This window comes from Chelon labrosus (genome assembly GCF_963514085.1).
Source record: "Chelon labrosus genome assembly, chromosome: 13".
NCBI lineage: Eukaryota > Metazoa > Chordata > Actinopteri > Mugiliformes > Mugilidae > Chelon > Chelon labrosus.
In genome coordinates this window covers 10,458,126-10,478,620 of record NC_140346.1, presented here as the reverse complement: position 1 = coordinate 10,478,620, position 20,495 = coordinate 10,458,126, and the positions used below count along the sequence as shown (strand labels likewise).

At 41.0% G+C, this 20,495-nt stretch overlaps 1 protein-coding gene across 1 annotated transcript in view; it reads left to right on the top strand.

Moving 5' to 3' along the window:
- LOC311498352 (chloride channel protein 2-like) overlaps nucleotides 1–20,495 on the top strand; it is a gene marked incomplete at its 5' end in the record, with an annotated part of 105,120 nt that overhangs the window by 69,287 nt on the left and 15,338 nt on the right. The window contains 5 exons of the mRNA XM_084558894.1: nucleotides 3,003–3,216; nucleotides 8,749–8,882; nucleotides 11,090–11,280; nucleotides 12,944–13,055; nucleotides 14,819–14,889. Coding sequence (XP_084415020.1) covers nucleotides 3,003–3,216; nucleotides 8,749–8,882; nucleotides 11,090–11,280; nucleotides 12,944–13,055; nucleotides 14,819–14,889 — 722 coding nt within the window. The remainder of the gene's footprint in view (nucleotides 1–3,002; nucleotides 3,217–8,748; nucleotides 8,883–11,089; nucleotides 11,281–12,943; nucleotides 13,056–14,818; nucleotides 14,890–20,495) is intronic.

Here is a 20,495-nt window from a genome sequence, read left to right as displayed (position 1 = left end):
ATTTTTTTAACAGTGAAACAATCTACAACAGGAAATTGGAGATTACATTGGCATTAGCTCAAAACCCAAAGCTGTGTTGTAGATTAATCTATAAACCGCTAACAGCAGTTCTCTTGAGTGGTAGACACAAATTGGAAGTGTGAGACGGTGTGTTTGTTAATTGCGTAGGTAACGCTCTTGAAACATGGCAGGTGTGCAGTACTCCAGCACATGCCCCAAAATTGAAGACATGCCGCCCACAGGAAAGGTGTGAGAACAAGAACTTCAGAAGCAGTGAAATGTTCAGTTCAATAAACAAGTGAACGTGCGATTTTCCAACACACCAATCGTGATGCGCTGGTGTTAAATAAAAATTAAATACCCGGCAATGGCTAAGTGCTCTGCCACGACAACTGTAGGAGGACTTATGGAAGTGGCGTACTCGCTAGTAGGCCTAAAAAAATTTGAGAAATAATTGGAGAGCTGCACTGACAGGTGTCCAGTCAGACACTCTGCTTGACAGCAGTGCTGCTCCAGGCTTTTTTTTCATTTTCATCCAATTCTAAAACATAGTATCAAAATAAAAAATGGGTTATGTGGTACGTTTATGTTCCCCAGAGCATGTATTGTCTGTCTTATCTTGGTAATAGCAGTCTTGTACACTTGTGACATTTGTATCTTTCAAATGAGAGGAGCGAAAATAAGAAAACAACAAATAATAAGAAACATTAGTGAATCATTTCCTGCGTGAGTCTTGTCATTTCTGTTGGCTCCAGGAAACTAATACAATGCCATGAATTAATATCACTTTACGTATCCAGACCTTTTTCTTGGTCTGGCTCTAAAGAGATGATTCAGAGGTTGTTAAATGACAGATAATAACGTAATGGTAATGGTTTGATGTCGTTGGACGTAACTGTTCAGTGGCAACAAATGAGCTTACATACAGTACAATTATATATACACCTTCCCCCTGAAGTTTTGTGTCTAATGAGATGCAGTGTTGCTATAGTGCTACTTGTTGACAGCCGTGCTGATTACGCCACTGTTGCATGCTGGCGGCGGCTGTTTTTCTGGGGCTGCTGCTGATGTTGTTGTTGTGACTGATGACTCAGCCATTTACAGGCCTGACTCTCTGATGAGCCTCTTTCATCTCGCAGTGAAGCTCGCTTAAAGGACCGAATGTTGGGATTGGCAGAGGGAGCAGTAGCATTTGTCTGAGGCGGATAGGCAGACATACATGGGCTTAATTAAGTTACGAGAAAGAACAATGAAACCTGCCTTTGTACGCTCTCCCCCCACCATCTGTTTCTCTCTGCCGCCCTCTCTCTTCTCTCTTCATTTTAATGCTTTTATTCTCTACTTGTTATTTTTTTTTCCAGTGTTCATCTCATTCTTCGGATTGGGCTCATCCATTTTCTCTGTTAGTGTGAAGGCTCACTTCGCCCCATGCTGCTTCTGTCTGCTTTGATGCAGCTTTTATATTGCCCTTTTCACAACACTTTATTGGGAGAAAAAAAAGATTTGGAAATATTGAGGTTCCCTTTTGTATTGGATTAGTTGAAGAAGTCAATTTTTGCCTTACGGGCATATGAGAAAAGATGGCGTGAAGAAGAATGTTGATGTGGTTTGCAGGCCTGTGAGTGTATGAAGGAGAGAGTGGTAGTTCTGGTCATGGAAATTGATAACAGCTTGGCTACTGTGAATCCTCAGTAAATGGCTTTCCGACGCTGAAGTTTGGCTTTATGGATTGGATCAATAATGCTGTATGCATTATTGTGAATATGATCTGAACCCTCTTGGCAGTCCACGACTCCTGGCTAAGTCAACACTGCTTAATATGAGTATGAGTACATCTGAGGCAGGAATGACTTACCTAAGTAAACAACTTGCAAACTGTAAGGCCACCTTCAAAACTACTTTTTGTACCAGGCAATGAGCTTGGCATTTTAACATGGAGGAAAAACGCCCACTAGAACTGGGGTTCTCTGCAACCACCAAGTAATTAAATACCAGTGGACGCTTTCCTTCCCCTCAAGATACAGTAATGAAGCCATTATCGCTGGATGTACCGCAACATCAAAAAAGACCTCAGAATCCTCAGAAACTGCTTTATTGGAAATGTTTTTAAAAAAACGGCTTTGACCTCAAAAGCCTTCACAGATGAACTGTGTTATACGTTAAATCTGTTTAATGTCGGGTTCCCCCAACTTATCTATGGGACTTTTTACGCAACTTTCTCCAACACAGTCGGGATTAAAGTTGCAGAAATACGTAATGTCTACCGCAATCGTAGAAAGGCCAGAGTAGACTCTACCTGCTAATGACACTAAGGTCCTTCGGTGTGCAGGGAGCCCTACTGAAGTCCTTTTATGACTCTGTGGTGCCATCAGTTATCTTCAATAGAGTGCTGAGCAGCAATCCCACCCCCTATATAGTGCTATAACAGCACTGGGCAGCGCCTTCAGAAGCCGGCTTCACCTATCTGCTGTAAGGCTGTACAACCAAGCATGCTCCCAGTAGACCACATACGTACGTAGAACCACTATTGTGTTTGGTGTTCTATTTTTTGTATTTATTTTGTGTTGCAGCAGCACACAGTATCGTATCGTATTGTATCGTATGTCTCTTTTTACATAAATTTGTGAGAGACATACCGTGGATAAAAAAGAAATATTTATGTATTTAGGAATGTACGGAATATACTGTTAAGACTGTTTCTGTTTTCAGAAATGAGCTGCTCTGGTGCGAAATTACATTTGAAAATAACACTTACTAGTCAGTATCTTGAGTTGCTGGAACTCAACAGTCCACTTTATTATATGCTAAAGGCAGCAGGAATATTATTTCTACCTATCTGAAATCATGTTAGGATTGAGGTGCCTGTCCTTTTGATGGATGATGCTCTTCAATCCCTTCCGGTGACCCCTTTATATTACCCCAGGCCCCACCTTGAACACTGATCTGAACATTTGCTTCTCTGTTCATTTGCTCCCCCCAACTGTCCTCTCCCCCGCCCAAAGGTGCTGCAGCCTTGTCCGGAGCGGTCACCCACACGGTTTCCACCGCCGTCATTGTGTTTGAGCTGACTGGCCAGATCTCGCACATCCTGCCGGTGATGATAGCGGTGATCTTGGCTAATGCCGTGGCTCAGTCCCTGCAGCCCTCCCTCTACGACTCCATCATCAGGATCAAGAAGCTGCCCTACCTCCCGGAGCTGGGCTGGGGACACCACGAGTAAGTAAAACACAACACTGTGGAGAAACACAAGCACACTCTGACCTTCACACGATACATTATATTACATACATTTGATTTTGATGGGAAATGATGGGAAAGTAGATTTTCTAACTATTGAAATAACAACTACAAAACGAAAGTATTAAAGAATGGATCCTTATTGGCAAGTCCCTCCAATCAGACATCATTTTGCCCCCCAGCAACTATGTGCTGCGCCAGTCAAATGGTTTGGGTGGGGTTTATGGACAGAAGAGTAACAGTGACATAGTCATACATGTCATCGGAGCACCATTGAGTTGATTTTATTTCCAACGAAATGGCAGAGAAGTGAGATATTCAGAGGCATACATCACATAATTCATTGTGCTGATTGGCTGAAGGACTATCTACAGAGGTATCGGTTGAAACACGCCCCATGAAATCCAAATGGTGTGTCACCATTACCATTTCTAAAGCAAATGTAAATTGTGTTGCCAGTCTTCATTTTTTTTTGTACTCTAAAGTTGACTACTGTGTGCTTCTTAATTATTTTAAATATACCTTTTAATTGCACACCTTCTTTGATTGAAATTTGCTTCACTAAAGACAAACGTGGGTGGAGGTGCCTGGCTCAATAGTTACATGGCTTTTAATTGCCCCTATGCTCATTAATAATTTATACAAACCACACAATACTGAACGGGTTTACCAGCTGCTTGGAGTCCTCAGAGCTCTCCGAATCCATACAGAAGCACTTTTCATTTAATTATTTGGAACCGATTATTTTTGTGGATGTTGGCAAATAATTAGGAGGAGATAATAGTTTGGATGCATAATACACAAATTGGGAGCAATGAGGAACATTTTTATTTCCTCCTCCATCTGTTCATCCATCCATCCATCCCTTGAAGAGTTTCACGTCTGCCTCTTGAGTGCTTCGCTTTCTACGCCAGCACCTCAGCTGACCCTCGTTGTCCATCTCTTCGTATCTATTCCTCTCTCACTCTTTCTCTGCCGTCCTCTTCTCGTCTGTCTCTTCTTGTTATCTACGACCTCAAGGCCCGTCCATCACATCCTCACTCTCCTGTCTCGTCTGAGTGTGTCTGCGTGCGTGGGAGAGAAAAATATCTGTACAGTATGCAATTTGAGCAGTGCTTTCAGCGAGCTCTTGCATACTTGTACATGTAATTTTCTTTTCTCTGATTATATAATATTGCACACACTTAAGACATTGTATACACAGGGCTGCTCTCACAGTGAACATAAAAAAGTAAGCATGCTTTTATTAAAGGGTAAACTCAGGTTTATTCCAACTTTCTTATGCGAGATCTGGGAACACAGCAACATCTCAGAAAAGATGATCACACAGGTCAAATTAAAGCTTATGAATATGGTTCAAAAGGGGCTGAGTCTTAAGTTATCTAATGAGAGATATTTTTCATTGTGTTAAAACAGGACATCACCCAGGTTAATCTGAAAAACATCCTCTAATTGCAAAATATGATCTTGTTGTTTCAAGTGGGAACCACCAAGAGATGTTCCTAATAAAAACTCCAACTCCCCCACCAATCATTTAGAACTGAGAACTCTTCTTGGATGAGTGGAGAAACGTGTTACAGAATACTCAAGTCCAAATCCCTTTGTTTTAGCTCTGTTTTTGCATTGATGATCACAGGGGTAGCCAGCCTCGAAAGAATACAGCATTCTCAGCCAACAGGGTACATGACTTCTCTAGCATCCATTCTGTTGGTGCTTTTCTTCAGCCGTTTTGTTTTAAACACAATGGTTCCTATAAAGATATGATCAAAAACTGAACAGTTGAGTTGTTTTATTTGTTTCTCAGTGGCCATCGTACACCCCTATAAGTACCTGACACCTGATTCTATCTTCAAAAATCAGCTTAATTAACATCACATTAATAAAAATGTACGCCACACACTGTCCTCAAGTGGCATATTTCCTGTAACTGTTTTTTTTTTTTTTTTTTTTTTTGGACGTGATAGATTGTTGGCAACATCTCAGGTGCACTGTGTGCTGGCAACAGCTGTGGCTAGACGCATTATGTTTTTGGAGCTTGTCCGTCCATTCATCCCATTCTCGGGAACTTCTCAAGATGATTTCATTACACCTGGCACTGACGTCCACTTGGAATCAAAGATGAACTGAATTTGATAGTCGAAAGTCACTGAAAGTCACTTTTTTGGCCATTACCCAAGAATTCATGTGCTAATTATGACCAAAACAGTCATACAACCACATGTCCCTATGGTGATAGCTTCACTAAAAATACCATTTACACGTTTACTAAATGAGTCTGGACAGACATGGCACACAGAATGAAGGTACTTTACATCATGACATGATCATCTGTCAAATCATCTTGACAATATGACACTTTTCAAAAATGTAAAAGTTGCTGAGACATATAGAGGATTGATAAACTGTCAACCTACCCTCTTGAGTATGTCACACTTAAACACACACACAAAAATACATCCTCTCTCTTTAATAGGCTGCTGCTTTATAAACTTGAGTTCCTATACAGAAAGTTCCTACTATCCTTCTCACCTTTTTTTTTACTTTTACGCTCTTTCACTCTGTCAGTTTCTGTAACAAAGCCTGTGTTTGTGCAGCATTACATGAGTGGAAGAGGAAACAGCCAAGGTGGGGGGAGGAGGGGGAGACACTCTGGGTAGCATCGTCCCCTCCAACTGAATGTTTTTTTCAATCAGACTGGAAATGATCCATCTCACACCCACTCACACACCCACACACATGCAGGAACACTTGTGTAATGCCTGCTGTGCATTACATGCATATGATGGCATGTACCCCATCCACCCACACAGACATGGGGAGAATTGGATTCCTTATCTTCTATTTCTGTGCACCTTTTGCCGATATGAACATGGAGATCAAATATGTGTTTCCACCGCAGACATGAACCTTTTCTATAATCGTACCCAGTAGCACATATGGAACCTTCCCCACGTCTTCTCTCCCTCTTTTATTCGGACCAGTCTTCTTTCATGACAGATCTATCTTCAGCATCCGAGTGGCATTTAAAACAATGTGTGGGAACAATTACATAACATCATGCTCTGCACACGCGTGTGTGCAAAGTCATTAGGCTGTCACTTTGTGATTCTTAGCATTTCATAATGGCCAATTACTGTTTTTCTTAATAGTCTACGGTCCTCTGTTGCTCGTCTGACAAGCAGCCAAGCCACAGGAGATGATCAGATATTCTCCAGATCATTACAACCATCCTTTTATTGGCTTCCACATCTTCCACCCCACAGCCAAAATGTCTCCACACTACTCTGGACTATATGGATGATCTATGTACCCTGGATTCATAACCCAATAACTCTGTTTGTCTTGGCTTAAATCTATACGCTCTCATTGTGAGATAACTCAAACTGATCAGATGTATTGCCCAGCCTTTGCAGGGGGAGGAAGGTACAATTAAGAGGAAACCAATCAGATTTCATCAACTGCCTTTGATATCTCGAGGGAAATTAGGCTTGGCAGCGGTTGAGGCCAGTTCAGAGGTACGCATTACATTATTCTCTCAGATCCACTAGCAAATTAAAAGAGGCTGCCAATGCACTGGGAAGAGGAAGCTTTCTTTTCAGGGAATGTTTTTCCTCTTTGCTCGTTTGTTTTCGTACTCCCAATCAGAGACTAATAGAAACTGTCATGAAGAATCCTGTTTGTGAAAGCTGTTTGATTAGTTGCTGGGAACAGTAGGTATCTGGTGGAGGAGGAAAATATTCAGTACTGCTCAAGATGTTATTTAATTTGGGGTTTGTTAAGCTTAATAAGAAAACTGATCACCTGTAACGCCATCTCCAAATACTGATACTGTTCAGAAGAATATCTTTGGTTTGACTGGCATGTAATCTATGAGAATGGGGAGCACTGAGGTGAATACTTAAAGAGTTATTAGAGGTTGGTTTTTTAAAATATTTTCTACTGACTCAGTTTATGTAGCTGTATCGATGCATAATGTTTTGTTTGCCAAGATTGTGCCAAGCATCTCTTAGGTTCCTTAGCACACTTTACAATGAGACTAAATTGAATTTTATTTATTGTGGTACCATCATTGACAATTTAGATTTGAAAACCTAAACAGCAAGATTTCATTCCAGGAACTGGGTCCCTGTTACTCTGGTAAATCCATTTACCTGAGCTGCAAAGACTTTTCATTAGGGCCATTTCTTCTGTCAAAAGTATTTCCAAAGAAAAATGAAACCTGGTGCCGGTAATGCCCTTTAACAACGCTGTAAGCACAACCAGCAGGACTCTCTTCATCTCCTTTGTGTACAGGTGGAGGCAAATGTCTTGAAGCCTAGACAAATAAACCCTAACACTGTCTGCATGGCTAGACACCCAACCAAGCATCTCATTGAATTACATTGCTACTGGACAGGTTTGAGCCATGACTCATGTCCAGTGTCCATGAAGGAAATTGTGTGCCCTTTACATACTAAGGCGGAAGTAAAGATGCCGGCATGCTTCAAAGGCTGTGTGCCTGTTCTATGAGAGGTATCTATAAACCTTTAGCCCCACACCTGACTGAACCGTACGTAACAATATCCCCATTTAAAACTGAAAATGAATGTTCACTGAAACAATAAACTTGTTGTATCAAACATACCCCAGACCTTACAATGTGGAGCTTTGGATAGTTGACCTAGCCCACATGTCTTACTAGTCCAAAACTGGAAAACCACATTGGTGGTTGGTATTGTACAAAGAAGTCTGAAAACACTGGCACTGGATCTTAGAGAAAAATGGTCTCATTGATCAGCTACGTTCTTGCAAATTCAATGTTCTTATCTCATGATATGGTTAATATCCCAGTAAGGGTCAACTGTTGCTCGAGAGGAATTAATAGATTGAATGTTGATTTGATGTAGCGCTTTAAGAGGAACTTTATATATGCCACTCACTTTGCTAAGAGGGATCCTAGACTCATTTTGTGCATTATATTTATTGAAGTGGAGCTCCAGGAAGCTGGTCATCAATTTAACTTTGTGTTTCAAGAGAGGTCAGTGTATTGAGTTGTCACCACAAGAAGAAGCGGAGGCTTGGCCGGAGTCTGCATCCTGGCACGGCTACAGCCCTTGGCAGCGGAAACCATTGAGCGACTGCTGTCGTGTTCGCAGGTTTTGCCAAGATCAAGCAGGAAGAGAAATCTGAGTGTTTATGACTGGTGTACTGGGGCGTACTATTCTGCTGAGGCAAGATCTGCTCACGCAATGTCACCCCCTGCTGTACACGTGGCCACGGTGTCAACATCCGGATGACGTGTCGCCAGGGCAACGTGTTACTGGCTTGACCGGTCAGCACAAGGATGTGCTGTCGGAGTGTGACGGAGAGCGGTTGTAGATCGCTGACATATTTATGACAACTTCACTGGCCAAGCTTTAGTAGATTGTTCATCCAAAATAAATAAATAAATGTAGCCTTAAGCATTATAGCTTATACTATAAAATCAGATTTGGGACATTTATATTTCTCTCCTCTGTCTTCTCACATCAGGAAGTATAATATTCGTGTGGAGGACATTATGGTGCGAGATGTCCGGTACATCACACTCAACTGCTGCTACAGAGACCTGCATAATGTCCTGCTGACGGGGCACCTCAAGACTCTGGCACTGGTGGAATCAGCAGGTGAGACACAAATGCACAAGCACACACACATCCTGTACAGTTTTTGTGATTTAAGATTTTAAAATTCATATGAAGTGGTAACTCATTTTCAACTAACTGAAAATGAACCTGTATGCATATATGATAAATACACTGGTTTAATCATTAAAGCTTATTGCATAAGAAACTACACATTACTGTATTGATATGTCTGCACATAAACGGGGTTTCACCTCAAATCCAATACTGTAAATTCCAGTCAATCCAGTTGTAGACTAAAGCAGCACACATGTGCAAGAAATATATAAATGTGTGCATACCAACATTTTAATGATTATCAAAAATGGATGTTTATATAAATGTATTATTTTTAGTCTACACAACATCTCAAAATCCATTACGTGTCTGTTTTTGAGCTTTTAGTTTCACGTCGTTTGATTCAGCAGATTCAGTTCAGAGTTCAGTTGTCAGAGAAGTGTCTTTTAAAACTTCCCTTCGGTTTAATTGTACAAGTTAAGCTGTTGACCTTGAAAACAGCTGCTGATAAAACCCTCTCAAGTAAAGAGTGGACGAGATGCAAACAGATGCTACATCTGTCATGAACACATAGAGGTACAGAAATGAAGGAGAGAGGCTGAAGGGAAATGAGAGCGAAGATTTGAAGTTTCTGATGAATTACTGAGCTGAACACTACACACACTATTCACACGCCCACAGACATCTGTTGCTTGCGAGCTAACAGCTCATGTGTATAGCCAGTAACTTTCTCTTTTGGGCAAATTAACAGTTTGCGAAAAATGGTCCATTAACCAAATCTGATGTTAAAGCTGCACTGTTTCTTTCTTTTACATGTTAACAATGGCTCAAATGACAACTCTATAGCTCCTGTAAGGGCCATAGTGTACTCTAACTTATCCTATTAGTTTTCCTACTCACAACTCCACATTTGGCAACTATACATATTGGGATACCTCCAGAACAGAGCGGGACGGAATACATTTGCAGCTATACACAAACACAAAGCGCTAAGTGAATGCTAATAACGTCATTAATTGCTAACATGATCACAGTAACATTTATGATGAGATGATAATACGCCAATATCAGTATAGTACTTTGTAATGTTGGGGCGCATTCAGTCTGCACTGAGCCCTGCTATTTAATGAAATCATTCATTCATTCATTCCTTTTCTGTAACCGCTTGTCCTCCGGAGGGTCGCCATTCACACTCACATGCACACCTACGGCCAATTTAGAATCACCAATGAGCCAACGAGCATGTCTTCGGACGGTGAGAGGAAGCCGTGAGGCATCATTGCTAACCACCACGCCACTTTGCCGCCCTATTTAATGAAATCAAAGTTCTGGAAATATTAACACACCTACAAAACCTACAAACCTACAAAACTGAATTTCTTTTGTGTTCAGCTTCCATGATATATGTATAGGTAATTACAACAGTTGATTTGTAAGCACCTACTTTTGTGTGCTTCAAACGGTGGCGTTAATGTGTTACAATAAGTAAAAAAATAAATGATTAAGCACCCACCAGTGTGAAAACAATGAGAAGGCACAATATAGAAACATGTTTTTTTTTTACAGTAGTTAATCCTGTGTGAAGGCAGTGTGTTAATCAGTGCTAGTCACTGATGTCATTGCTTAATGTTGCCGATGCGGTCAGACTGAGCCTCCCTTCCACTTACTACCAAAAGCTAATTCCAGCAACCTTGGTGATGTGCTCATTAGAGTGATTGATTGATTGACCAACCTGCCTGGGTACAGCTTGCTGATGGCGCTGGCCACCTCACTGAAGTGTAAATTTGGTATTCCAAAGCTGTTTCAATTATGCAATCATGCAGGAACAATTAGCCGCGGCATTTAACCAAACACATAATCAGCACGTACTGTCACAAAGGCAATTACTTAAAGCAAGCAAGCTGCCACCCACACGTACACACACACGCGCTACTTAATACATATTCACTGCATCCTGGGCTCTTGTTATATAACTCAGCTGAGCTCTCTGCAGTGCTGCATGTGTTTGGAATCTCCTGCAGTCTGCTCACTATTCCTTACAAAAAAAAAAACAACAAGTATTTCTTGCCCTCCCTCTTCTCTGGCTTTTCCTTTCTTTCACCTGCGCAAAACTGCCCTCCACCCATTTCACGGTCTTCTTATTTCTTCCTTTTCTCCTCACCTCTCCCCTCTTTGTTTGTTTCCTGTCGCAGAGTCAATGATTCTGTTGGGCTCCATCGAGCGTGCCCAGCTCCAGTCGCTGCTCTCGCAGCAGCTCGGTCGCTCCAGACGGATGGAGTACATCAGGGAACGAGCTGACGCAGAGAAGAAACACCTGTCTGTTGTGTCAGACCAAGGCAGCGAGGACGGCAACCACCGGGCCAGTCAGGAAGTCCGCTTCCAGGTGAGAGGCCCCTGCAGATGAATCGAGGGAGTGAAGCAACATTTGGAAAACACATTACATTAGTTACTGGCCCTATATGGCAAGTAAACCGGGCAGAGAGCTAGACAATCAACAAGAGTTTGACATTACTTTCTATTTTTTTTATTTTTTTTATTTGCAAAGCCAGAGAGAGGAAAACAATCACAGAAGAAAAGACAGACTCGCGGGGTGTGCTACATACTGACTCATCTGTTGTAGAGAAGCTTGTGCAGCCAATTTTTAGCGGACAAAATGTGAACCATCAATGGCAGCTATGCATGAGGTAGTTTAAGAGAACAGAATGGGACTGGACAGTCAGGCCTTCTACTGCAGTGCTCAAGCTGTTGATTTTTTCCGTATTGCTTCTTTTTCATTAGTTTGCATTGTGTGTCTGAATGGGATGCCCACAGGCCTGAGTGTGGAAGTGGGAGGAAGGAGTGTCTTTTGTTTGTTCCTTTGCTTCACTTCTCTGCCTCCTTACAACTCTTTCATGTAGCTTGAATAAAGCTTTTTAAAGGCTATAATTGTGTTAAATCAGCTTATAGATGTTTTTCTATAAATATGATCAATGAATACCTACACCGATCAGCCACGACATTAAAGCCACTGACAGGAGAAGTAAATAACATTGACCATCTTGTGACAATTCAGTGTTCTGCCGGGAAACTTTTGGACCTGGCATTCATGTGGATGTTAATTAGACATGTACCACCCACCTAGACCAGACCAGACACCCCCACCCCATAGCAATGACACTCCTTGATGGCAGCAGCCATCCCCAGCAGGATGCAGTCTGACATAGACACCCACACAAAAAAATGTTTAGGAACAACTCCAAAAACATGAAAAACAGCAGAAGGTGTTGACCTGGCCTCTAAATTCACTAGATCCCAAACTGATCCCTCAGCCCAAGGCCCCCCCATCAACAGTCTGTTGTTTTGCCTGATCATTGTATATTTATACCAGCCTTAACATCAAACTTTTTCCTTACAATAATTAATAATTTTATTTTCTCATGAGACTGAAACTTATTTCTGTGGAACAGTCATCTTTTAGTTAAATAATTTACTTACTAAAGACAGCATTGTAGAAACCAGCACACATCTGCAACTAATGCAATATTACAACACAATATTCAAAATATCTAAAAGCTAATGTCAGCCCGGCATAACCAGAATATAAATGGATTTGTAAAAGGGCAAACTCACGGAATTATAGCTGAATATGTTTTCTAACTAGTTTCACAGCATTTGATCTGTGATACTTCATAGATGAAGCTAGAACTTTGTCCCACTTCAGAAAGTCATTAAAATAACTGAGCAAAAAGTTTTTTAGGTCATCGAAATGGCACCCTGGAAAGTCACGGAAGTCATGAAAGTTTACATCAAGGCCAACACACAAACCCCCTCTCTTAGCGCTCACCCCCCGATGGTTTCTTTTCTTCCTTTCTGTGCATTTTCTTTGAATTTCTTCTCTTCCCCCTTTTTGGATTTGTCTCCATCTCTTCACTCTGCAGAACTACATCCATTTGTCTAATGAGTCTGCAGGAAAGGAGAGACGGGTTGATCTCTTAAGCGGGATTGGGAATTTTGAGTGCTGTTTGTAATCTTTGTGTATATGTGTGTGTCTCTGGGTGTGTGCACAGATCTCTACTGAGGAGTCATCCTTCAGTCCAACTCGTCCAGCATCTCAAAAGCCCCTCAAACCTGCTCTGAAAAGATCCTCTGTGGTGGAGCGACCCAGTGAGCTTCCCACCAGTAAGAAACACACTTGGCCGCACAAAGACACGCAGATAGCAGTGTTTCCAACAGCAGACAGATGAAGCAATCAAAAAGAATAGGAATAGGACATTCAATGGATCCGTAAGGAGTGGTGGTAATGGTCTCTCTGAGCTCACATAACACTGATAGCATTTCTCTCTCCTTTTCTATTGCTCCTTAGCTGATGAAAGCTATTTTAGGACTCATTGACTACAACGATCTTAATTGAAATACACCCCCAAAAACCCTCACTGTTTGCCTAATTCTGCTCTGTCTGAACACACAACACCTTTTTTCATCTCAAATTTGATTTTATGTGATAATTCAGTAATAATTGATGCTATAACAATAATAATTGCATACAAGATTTAGACCTGACAGCCATGGCAACAGTTCTTTGAGGATGTACTTGGGAACACCCATGGTTTGAGCTAATTGCTTTATGCTGTTACGCTAACATGTTCACAATGACAATAATAATATGTTGATGTTAGCGTGTTTATCTTCTTAGAAAACTGACAGCTCATGCTAATAGTTCCTGGTTTTCTGCATAAGTGTGCTGTAATTTATGACAAAAAAATCTAATTGTTAAAAAATAATCTGTTACATATTATCAAATGAGATAAAGTCTAACGTAAAAAGAGGCTCGGGAAATCAAAAAGAGTCAGGTGTTAAAACCCAGTAGAGTTTCATGTATTGTTTCACTGTTTTCTTTCAGACAGAGTTTTGTTTTGGTCAGAGAGCATCATATGTATTGCACACCTACATCATATGTATCTCAGTATTTCAGTTATATTGTTGTGACAAACTCGATTACTTCATCTTTGCTTCATACTTCATTTTTTTTAGGCAAACTCTGTTTTTCTCAGGTTTTGTTACGTCCTCTGGTCTCATTTGCCAACAGCACATTCAGGCACACTACATTCAATGGGATTTTATTTTTTTTTGTAGCTTTCTCTTACAGTGGTTATCCCATTTGTTATCCTAGATTTTTTATGGAACCCTGTAAACTTTTACTTAGATATTTTGCTTGTGTGTTGTATCCCTATTATTTACTGTTTTTGGTTTATAGCCACAGACTCGAGCTCCCCATTGAATGTCCTCCAATGTCCCCATATTCTACTGCCATCAGCCCCTGAAAATACCCAGAAGAAAGTGTCACTTCCTAATCAGGGTGAAACCTTGTTCCTGGGACTCATCCCCAAAGCAGACAGGGTGGATTCAAAACAATGGAAACCAAAACAGAGCCTGTGACAACATTTACCTGAAAGTTCCTACAGGGCTATGATAGGAGATGTAACTCTGTTTGGTCACCTTGGTATAACCCGACTTTCCCTAACTATTTATAACGATAGTACACTGCTAAAGTAGCTGTTATTAGTCTGGAAGCCAGTCTGAAGTTACTCTGTCTACAGAATTTTAGTCAGGGAGAACTGGTCTATTCGGAAATACAGATTCACAAGGGTGTACTATTATAAGAAGTTCAGTATATCCCAACTCCAAACTGCAGTTACATGTAAATACACTTTATACTGCTAAATACTGTTTGTATAGTCATGTGTCTCAGTGGGAGCACCTTATGGATTTGGATTGTCATCCTGCAACTACCAATTAATCTGCCAAAAACGATCCAACCTTGTTTTGTCCAAGAGACCGCCCAAACCTCAACAACATTAAAAATATAAAATGTTTATAGCATAGTGTAAAAATTTCACAGTAGAGCGTGTCAAACGATATTTTTAAATCTTTCTGTCTTGCAGGTGCACAAGATAATTCTGGCATTGCATTGAAGAACCTGTTCTGCGCCAGTCCGGACGCAGAAGGCCTGGAGGTGAGAGAGCCATGTCCTCGAACACACAGGACAACAACGCCACCATCACACACACACACACACACACACACAGACACACACAAACATGGTGGCTCACATCCTGTCGTTTACACTTTCTGTACACCCACTCAGTCCTATGCTATCTCTCACATACAGTCCTTCACGCTCTACAGTACCCCCCTCTCCCCACACACACAGTATCTCAGGCAGTCTCACTATAAAAGCTTTTTCACTTTGTCTCAGCCTTGCATCCTGCAAAGCTTTAAAGAAAACTCTTAACTCCTGCACCACCCTACTAATGGTTTGTTTCATTGAAAAACGTTTTCAATTTACGTTTTCCCCAGCGTTGCAGGGAAGTCTAGGCATGTCAAATCGACATTGCAAGGAAGTTTTTGCAAAGTCAGACTGAGGTTGAGGTTGTTGTTAACCTTGTATGCCTTTCTCTGGTCACCCTGGAAGAAAAACAACAACTTGGAGAGTCCCACGTCTCCTGAGCAAAGGAGGCCGTCCAAACGAGTCCGGATATCCGTTGTGGTAAGACCCACCGATCTGGGCCAACCAATTGCCTGGAATCTGCATCAGATTCATCAGCCAATCAACCGACTATCACGCCGCCATTCCATTCCAGGGCTAATCCCAAATGCCGATGGACTGTGATCTGGGCCAAAAGCCCGTCTGAGCCATCGTGCCAAAAAGTGTAGCACACCCTCTCCCTTGTGCAACCTGTAACCCCACGAATACTGACCTGTCACTGCCTCTGTGTCGTTGTCTAAGGCTAGGATCCATTCAGCTTAAACAGTTTCCATTGGTTTGTTGGTCAGTAGACATTTAACAGAACACTTGACCACTGAAAAAGAACCTGTACTGATGAGTGATAACGCCATCAAGGCAGCAGTTGCTTTCATTATTGGTTAAAAACAGCATCTTTGTGACCCGAGACATGGATTCAAATTCATTTGATTCAAAAAACACAATTTGGGAGACAGAATGTACAACCAGATTTTCTACAAACAACTTAAATGTGCCAGAAATAACAATAGAAATAACAATAGATTTTAGATTTCAAGTGCAATTTGACAAGTTAATAATGTGAAATATATCATTCTGGACACAGGCTTTTACCGAATTTGATCTTGTTCTTCGGTTAGAGTAATATAAAATAAAAGTACTTTATTTATTACATCAAATAAAAAGAACTGAACTGAAATGAAATCATGTTAATTAGAATTAAATCAGTTAATTAAAAAAGGTCATGGTTAGATTATATATCCTTCTGTATTTATTTATAGTTGTTATTTTTTCCATACTATTTATTTCTTCATTGTTAAACTCTTTGGGCCACCATAAACATTCCTTGAATTGCATTGAATCAAAATTGATCCCAACCTTATTATTTCCGTGTCAAATGTTATCCAGAACTATAGTTAGCTCTACAAAAAGCTGCATTCTCATGTTCACCTAATGCTCCAACTGCGTTCCTATTAAAACCAAGATGTGGTGCAGTTGTGGTCAAGTGTTCTGTGCATTGTCCAATCAAGCATGCTGTGCCGTCCATCATCAGCTGTGTCACCCGAGGTGTCCAATCAGTGACCGCCTCCCAGAGCAGGCCCCGCCCTGTCCCTGGAGTGACCCAAAATCCCACATCATTTGTTGTAACAGTTCAAAATCTGTGGTATTTCACATAAGTAATGTTGGGGGAGGGAGGGCGGGAGGAAGAGAATTTCTCTGTGCATCCAGCATCATGTCTCCTCATTAGGAGCAGGCAGGTATTTGAACGCCAACGATTAAGCAGCAGCTCAGAAGAAAAGATGGTGCTTCACAAACATCCTGTGAAGTATTGGAAAATATCATTACAAGCTGGGATGTAGCCTGCTGTCCTGTTACTCCAGCGGCGCTGCGTGTCAATCAATAACGCAAGCTTCTGAATATGAATTGAGAAAAATGATACCAGATCATCCCGCCTTGCATGACAAATGATCAGACACCATCAGAGAACGTCCGTTTCTGAAAATCAAACACTGTTAAGCACCGTATGATCGTTCATACTGATGCCTGATGCCTATTAGCATCAATGATTTATTCATACTCAATCCTTTCTTAAATTAAGTTGTTTTTCACTCATCACATATAATGTCATTTCATTCACTAGGAGCCACCGCCCAGCCTAAAGAATTTCTCTGGGGTGAGCATGTTGTCCCCGTTTCTTTGAAACTTTTTTTTTCTGTTATGGTCGAGTTTTAAGAAGCAAGGCCAGGCGTAGACTTTCATCTACTGTTAAAGTGTTAACGTCACAGATGTTCAGTATCATCACCTGTTGACTGATTTGATGCTACTTAATCAACCAGACATCAGAGACACGGACTGAATCTAGAATGATAATGATGAGGTGTGTTAGCACGTGATTATCATGAGTCTGAGTGCCACAAATTTTTAAAAGTGTAAAGTTTCAAATCAATTAAACATATAGTTGTTCAGACCATTTCACTAAATATAAACTCATGGTCATATGAACAAGTTGTTCTGACTTAAAGTTTTGATTTGTTTACTGAGTTGAATAAATTTAATGATGAGAGTTCACTCAACTCTAAATCATAATACTAAAGACGAACGAGCTCCTTATATAACCTCCCAGGATGTAGCTGAACTCAACTCAACTGAACTGTTGTAGTTTAAAGAAAACACATAACAAATGGAATAATGGATGAGTATGAGGTCAAATGTGATGGATTTAAGGGTTTTTATTAGCAAAAATAGAATACAGTATTCAAATTAATGGTATCATTTGTATTGTACTTTCGTGAACTTCCCTTTATACCCAGGGAAGGAGCAGGTCAGCCACCCACCATAGTTCACCGCCATGTTTAGAGTAAACCAGAATAGACAAACCAAACACCAAAGAGGGACTTTCTAGTTTTGAAGTAGGATCTCCGAAAGGGTCAGACATGTCTGTAAAACACATGACAGACAACAAACTAAGCATCTCTTTTATATAGCTAAACCTGTGCATTTCCTGGATTTTATTGGTTGACATTCAAACTATTCATGGTTGGTCCTAAAGGAGCAAAATGTGCTTATCTGGCTTTTGTTATTTGGTGCAAAAAACCCTCCAGAGATTAATAACGTATTTCTAAACTTATCTGATAAATAAAAGAAGGACATCTAAAAATGCTGCAACCACAAGCTACTAGATCTACATGTTAACTGCAGACTCTTCATCCTTCCTCGACATCACTCGTGTATGTTTATTGTTGTACGAGATTCCACAATTCCTTCCTTCAGACTCTCTGTCATTATTGTGCCAGTCTAACTCTATTAGAACTATTGATGATTCAGACTTGAGGCACTGAAGGGATTCCATTAGTTTAACATGTCAGTGACAATTATTGAAGTCTGTACACATTCAAAAGCACCGAGCAGCGTCAGATCATTTTTCACCTACTGCTTCGGGGTCCGTGCGTAAACCCACGGTACGCGACTGATTAATGACACTGTGAACAGTTCTGTTGATAAGTAAGGGAAAACCCTAACAGCATTGTGTTCCTAAATCATGCACTGTCCCCATCCAATGTGGCCAATGACCCTCTAAGGGCTTTCAACCCCAGCACCATATCCAGTGTGAATTTTCTGACTCCATTCTGAAATTACTTCTCTCTGTTACGAAGCACCACAAATGATGTCCCAAAATCCAGCACTTTGGTTCTTTAACACAGGATGTGCTGCGCTGTAACACAATAGAAGTCAGACTTGCCTTAAGGGACCTTATGAAAAGTACTAAATTAGTAACAGAGGAGGCGTGCTGGGAGTGTTTTTTCATTTGCTGCCGTAAAGTATGAACCCTGAGGCGTGTATTTAGCACCATGACACCGCAAAGACCATAAAACACAGGAGGAACTTTAATATGAGGGGAATGAAGAAACAGATTTCTCCAACTGTAATATTGAAACAGATTAATCAAAACACAGTGTAGCTGTTTCATACATTTACAGCTGAAGTACCAATCATTAGATGGTCTGCCAGTCTCCAGGCTGTGAAAGGAAGCAGCACATCAGCGCTCTGGCTGTTAGAAATCACACATTTGGCCCGATGGGCTACTACATTACAGGCCACAAAACTTCCAAAAGTCGAGGACTTACCACAACATGTTATTCTGTCAAGCTTGTTGGTAGTATAGTACATTGGGACATCTAAAAGTCCTGGAGGGGGTTTTATGGCAAATTAAGCCCTATCCAAACAGGATTAATATTACATGGAGACCTCATGTGGTCTGCAGAGTTAATTTCAGATCTTAAACACAGATCCGCTGTTTAATAATCCGTTAAGCAAGCAAGACTTGCACCACAAATCTCCAACAACACTAAGGTCATCTGATGATCCCTGCAATTTCTGCATTTAGAAATAATTAGGTTAACTTTTTAATTTACTGGTCCATTTTCTTGTTTCTTAGTTGGAAGTTGCCAAGTTGAGTTTATGTTGACACAGAGCAGTCCGTGCGTGTCACGTGTTGTATCAGTTCAGACTGATGGCAGTGTGTTCAGGACTTTAGCTGCCTCTGAGCAAGGTCATGTTCTCTGTATTGATGAAGAGGTTGTGCGTCATAAAAAGTGTACCTGCAGCTATTCCAGGCACATTGCATATGTTGGATTTTAAGGTATTTTTTAATTAATGTGATTGTTGTAAAGTAATACACATACACCTATCAGTCAGAACATTATGACCACCTTCCTAATATTGTATAGGTCTCCTTTGTGCCTCCAAAACAGTTGTTACTCATCAGAGAATAGACATGAGCCTTCTGAGGGTGTCCTGTGGTGTCTGGCAACAGAATGTTGTTAGTGGGGGCTTCTGTGGACCATCCCACAGATGCTTGATCAGTTTGGGATCTAGTGAATTTGGAGGCCAGGTCAACACCTTGTCCTGTTTTTCATGTTGTTGTTCCTAAACTGTTTTTGTGTCTATGTCAGGCTGCATACTGCTGGGGATGGCTGCTGCCATCAAGGAGTGTCATTGCTACGGGGTGGGGGTGTCTGGTCTGGTCTAGAGGGGTGGTACATGTCTAAGTAACATCTATACGACTGCCAGTTCAAGTTTCCCAGCAGAACATTGTATTGTCACAAGATGGTCAATGTTATTAACTCCTCGTCAATGGTCATAATGTTGTGACTGATCAGTGTACACATTAAATGCAATTAAAGTAAAGACAAAGAAATACAATCTCCGACACCATGTGCAAGGCTGCTTTAAGTCTTTCATTTAATGTCAGATGTTATGCCCAGACTATTTGTTAAATGCATTAATTGTTAGCCACAAGTCAAGCTACCAATGGTCCTCATCTGCCACTGCTTCTTCTAATTTAATAAAGCCCAGTGATTTGTTAAACGTGCCCACGAGGAGCACACTGGATGGTCAGTGCTGTGACAGATGGTAGACTATTAGTGCAGTGAATTTTTGGATGTGTTAAGTGGTGCCTACAAGCATGTTAGTCATTACTGCCTTACAGTGAGCTAATTAGCAATGAACCCCTGTAGCATACACATAAGTGTGACCATTTACAGTACAACTAAGTCTGTGGCTTGTGCGTTTGTTTCACCTGTCATATCAGAAGCTAA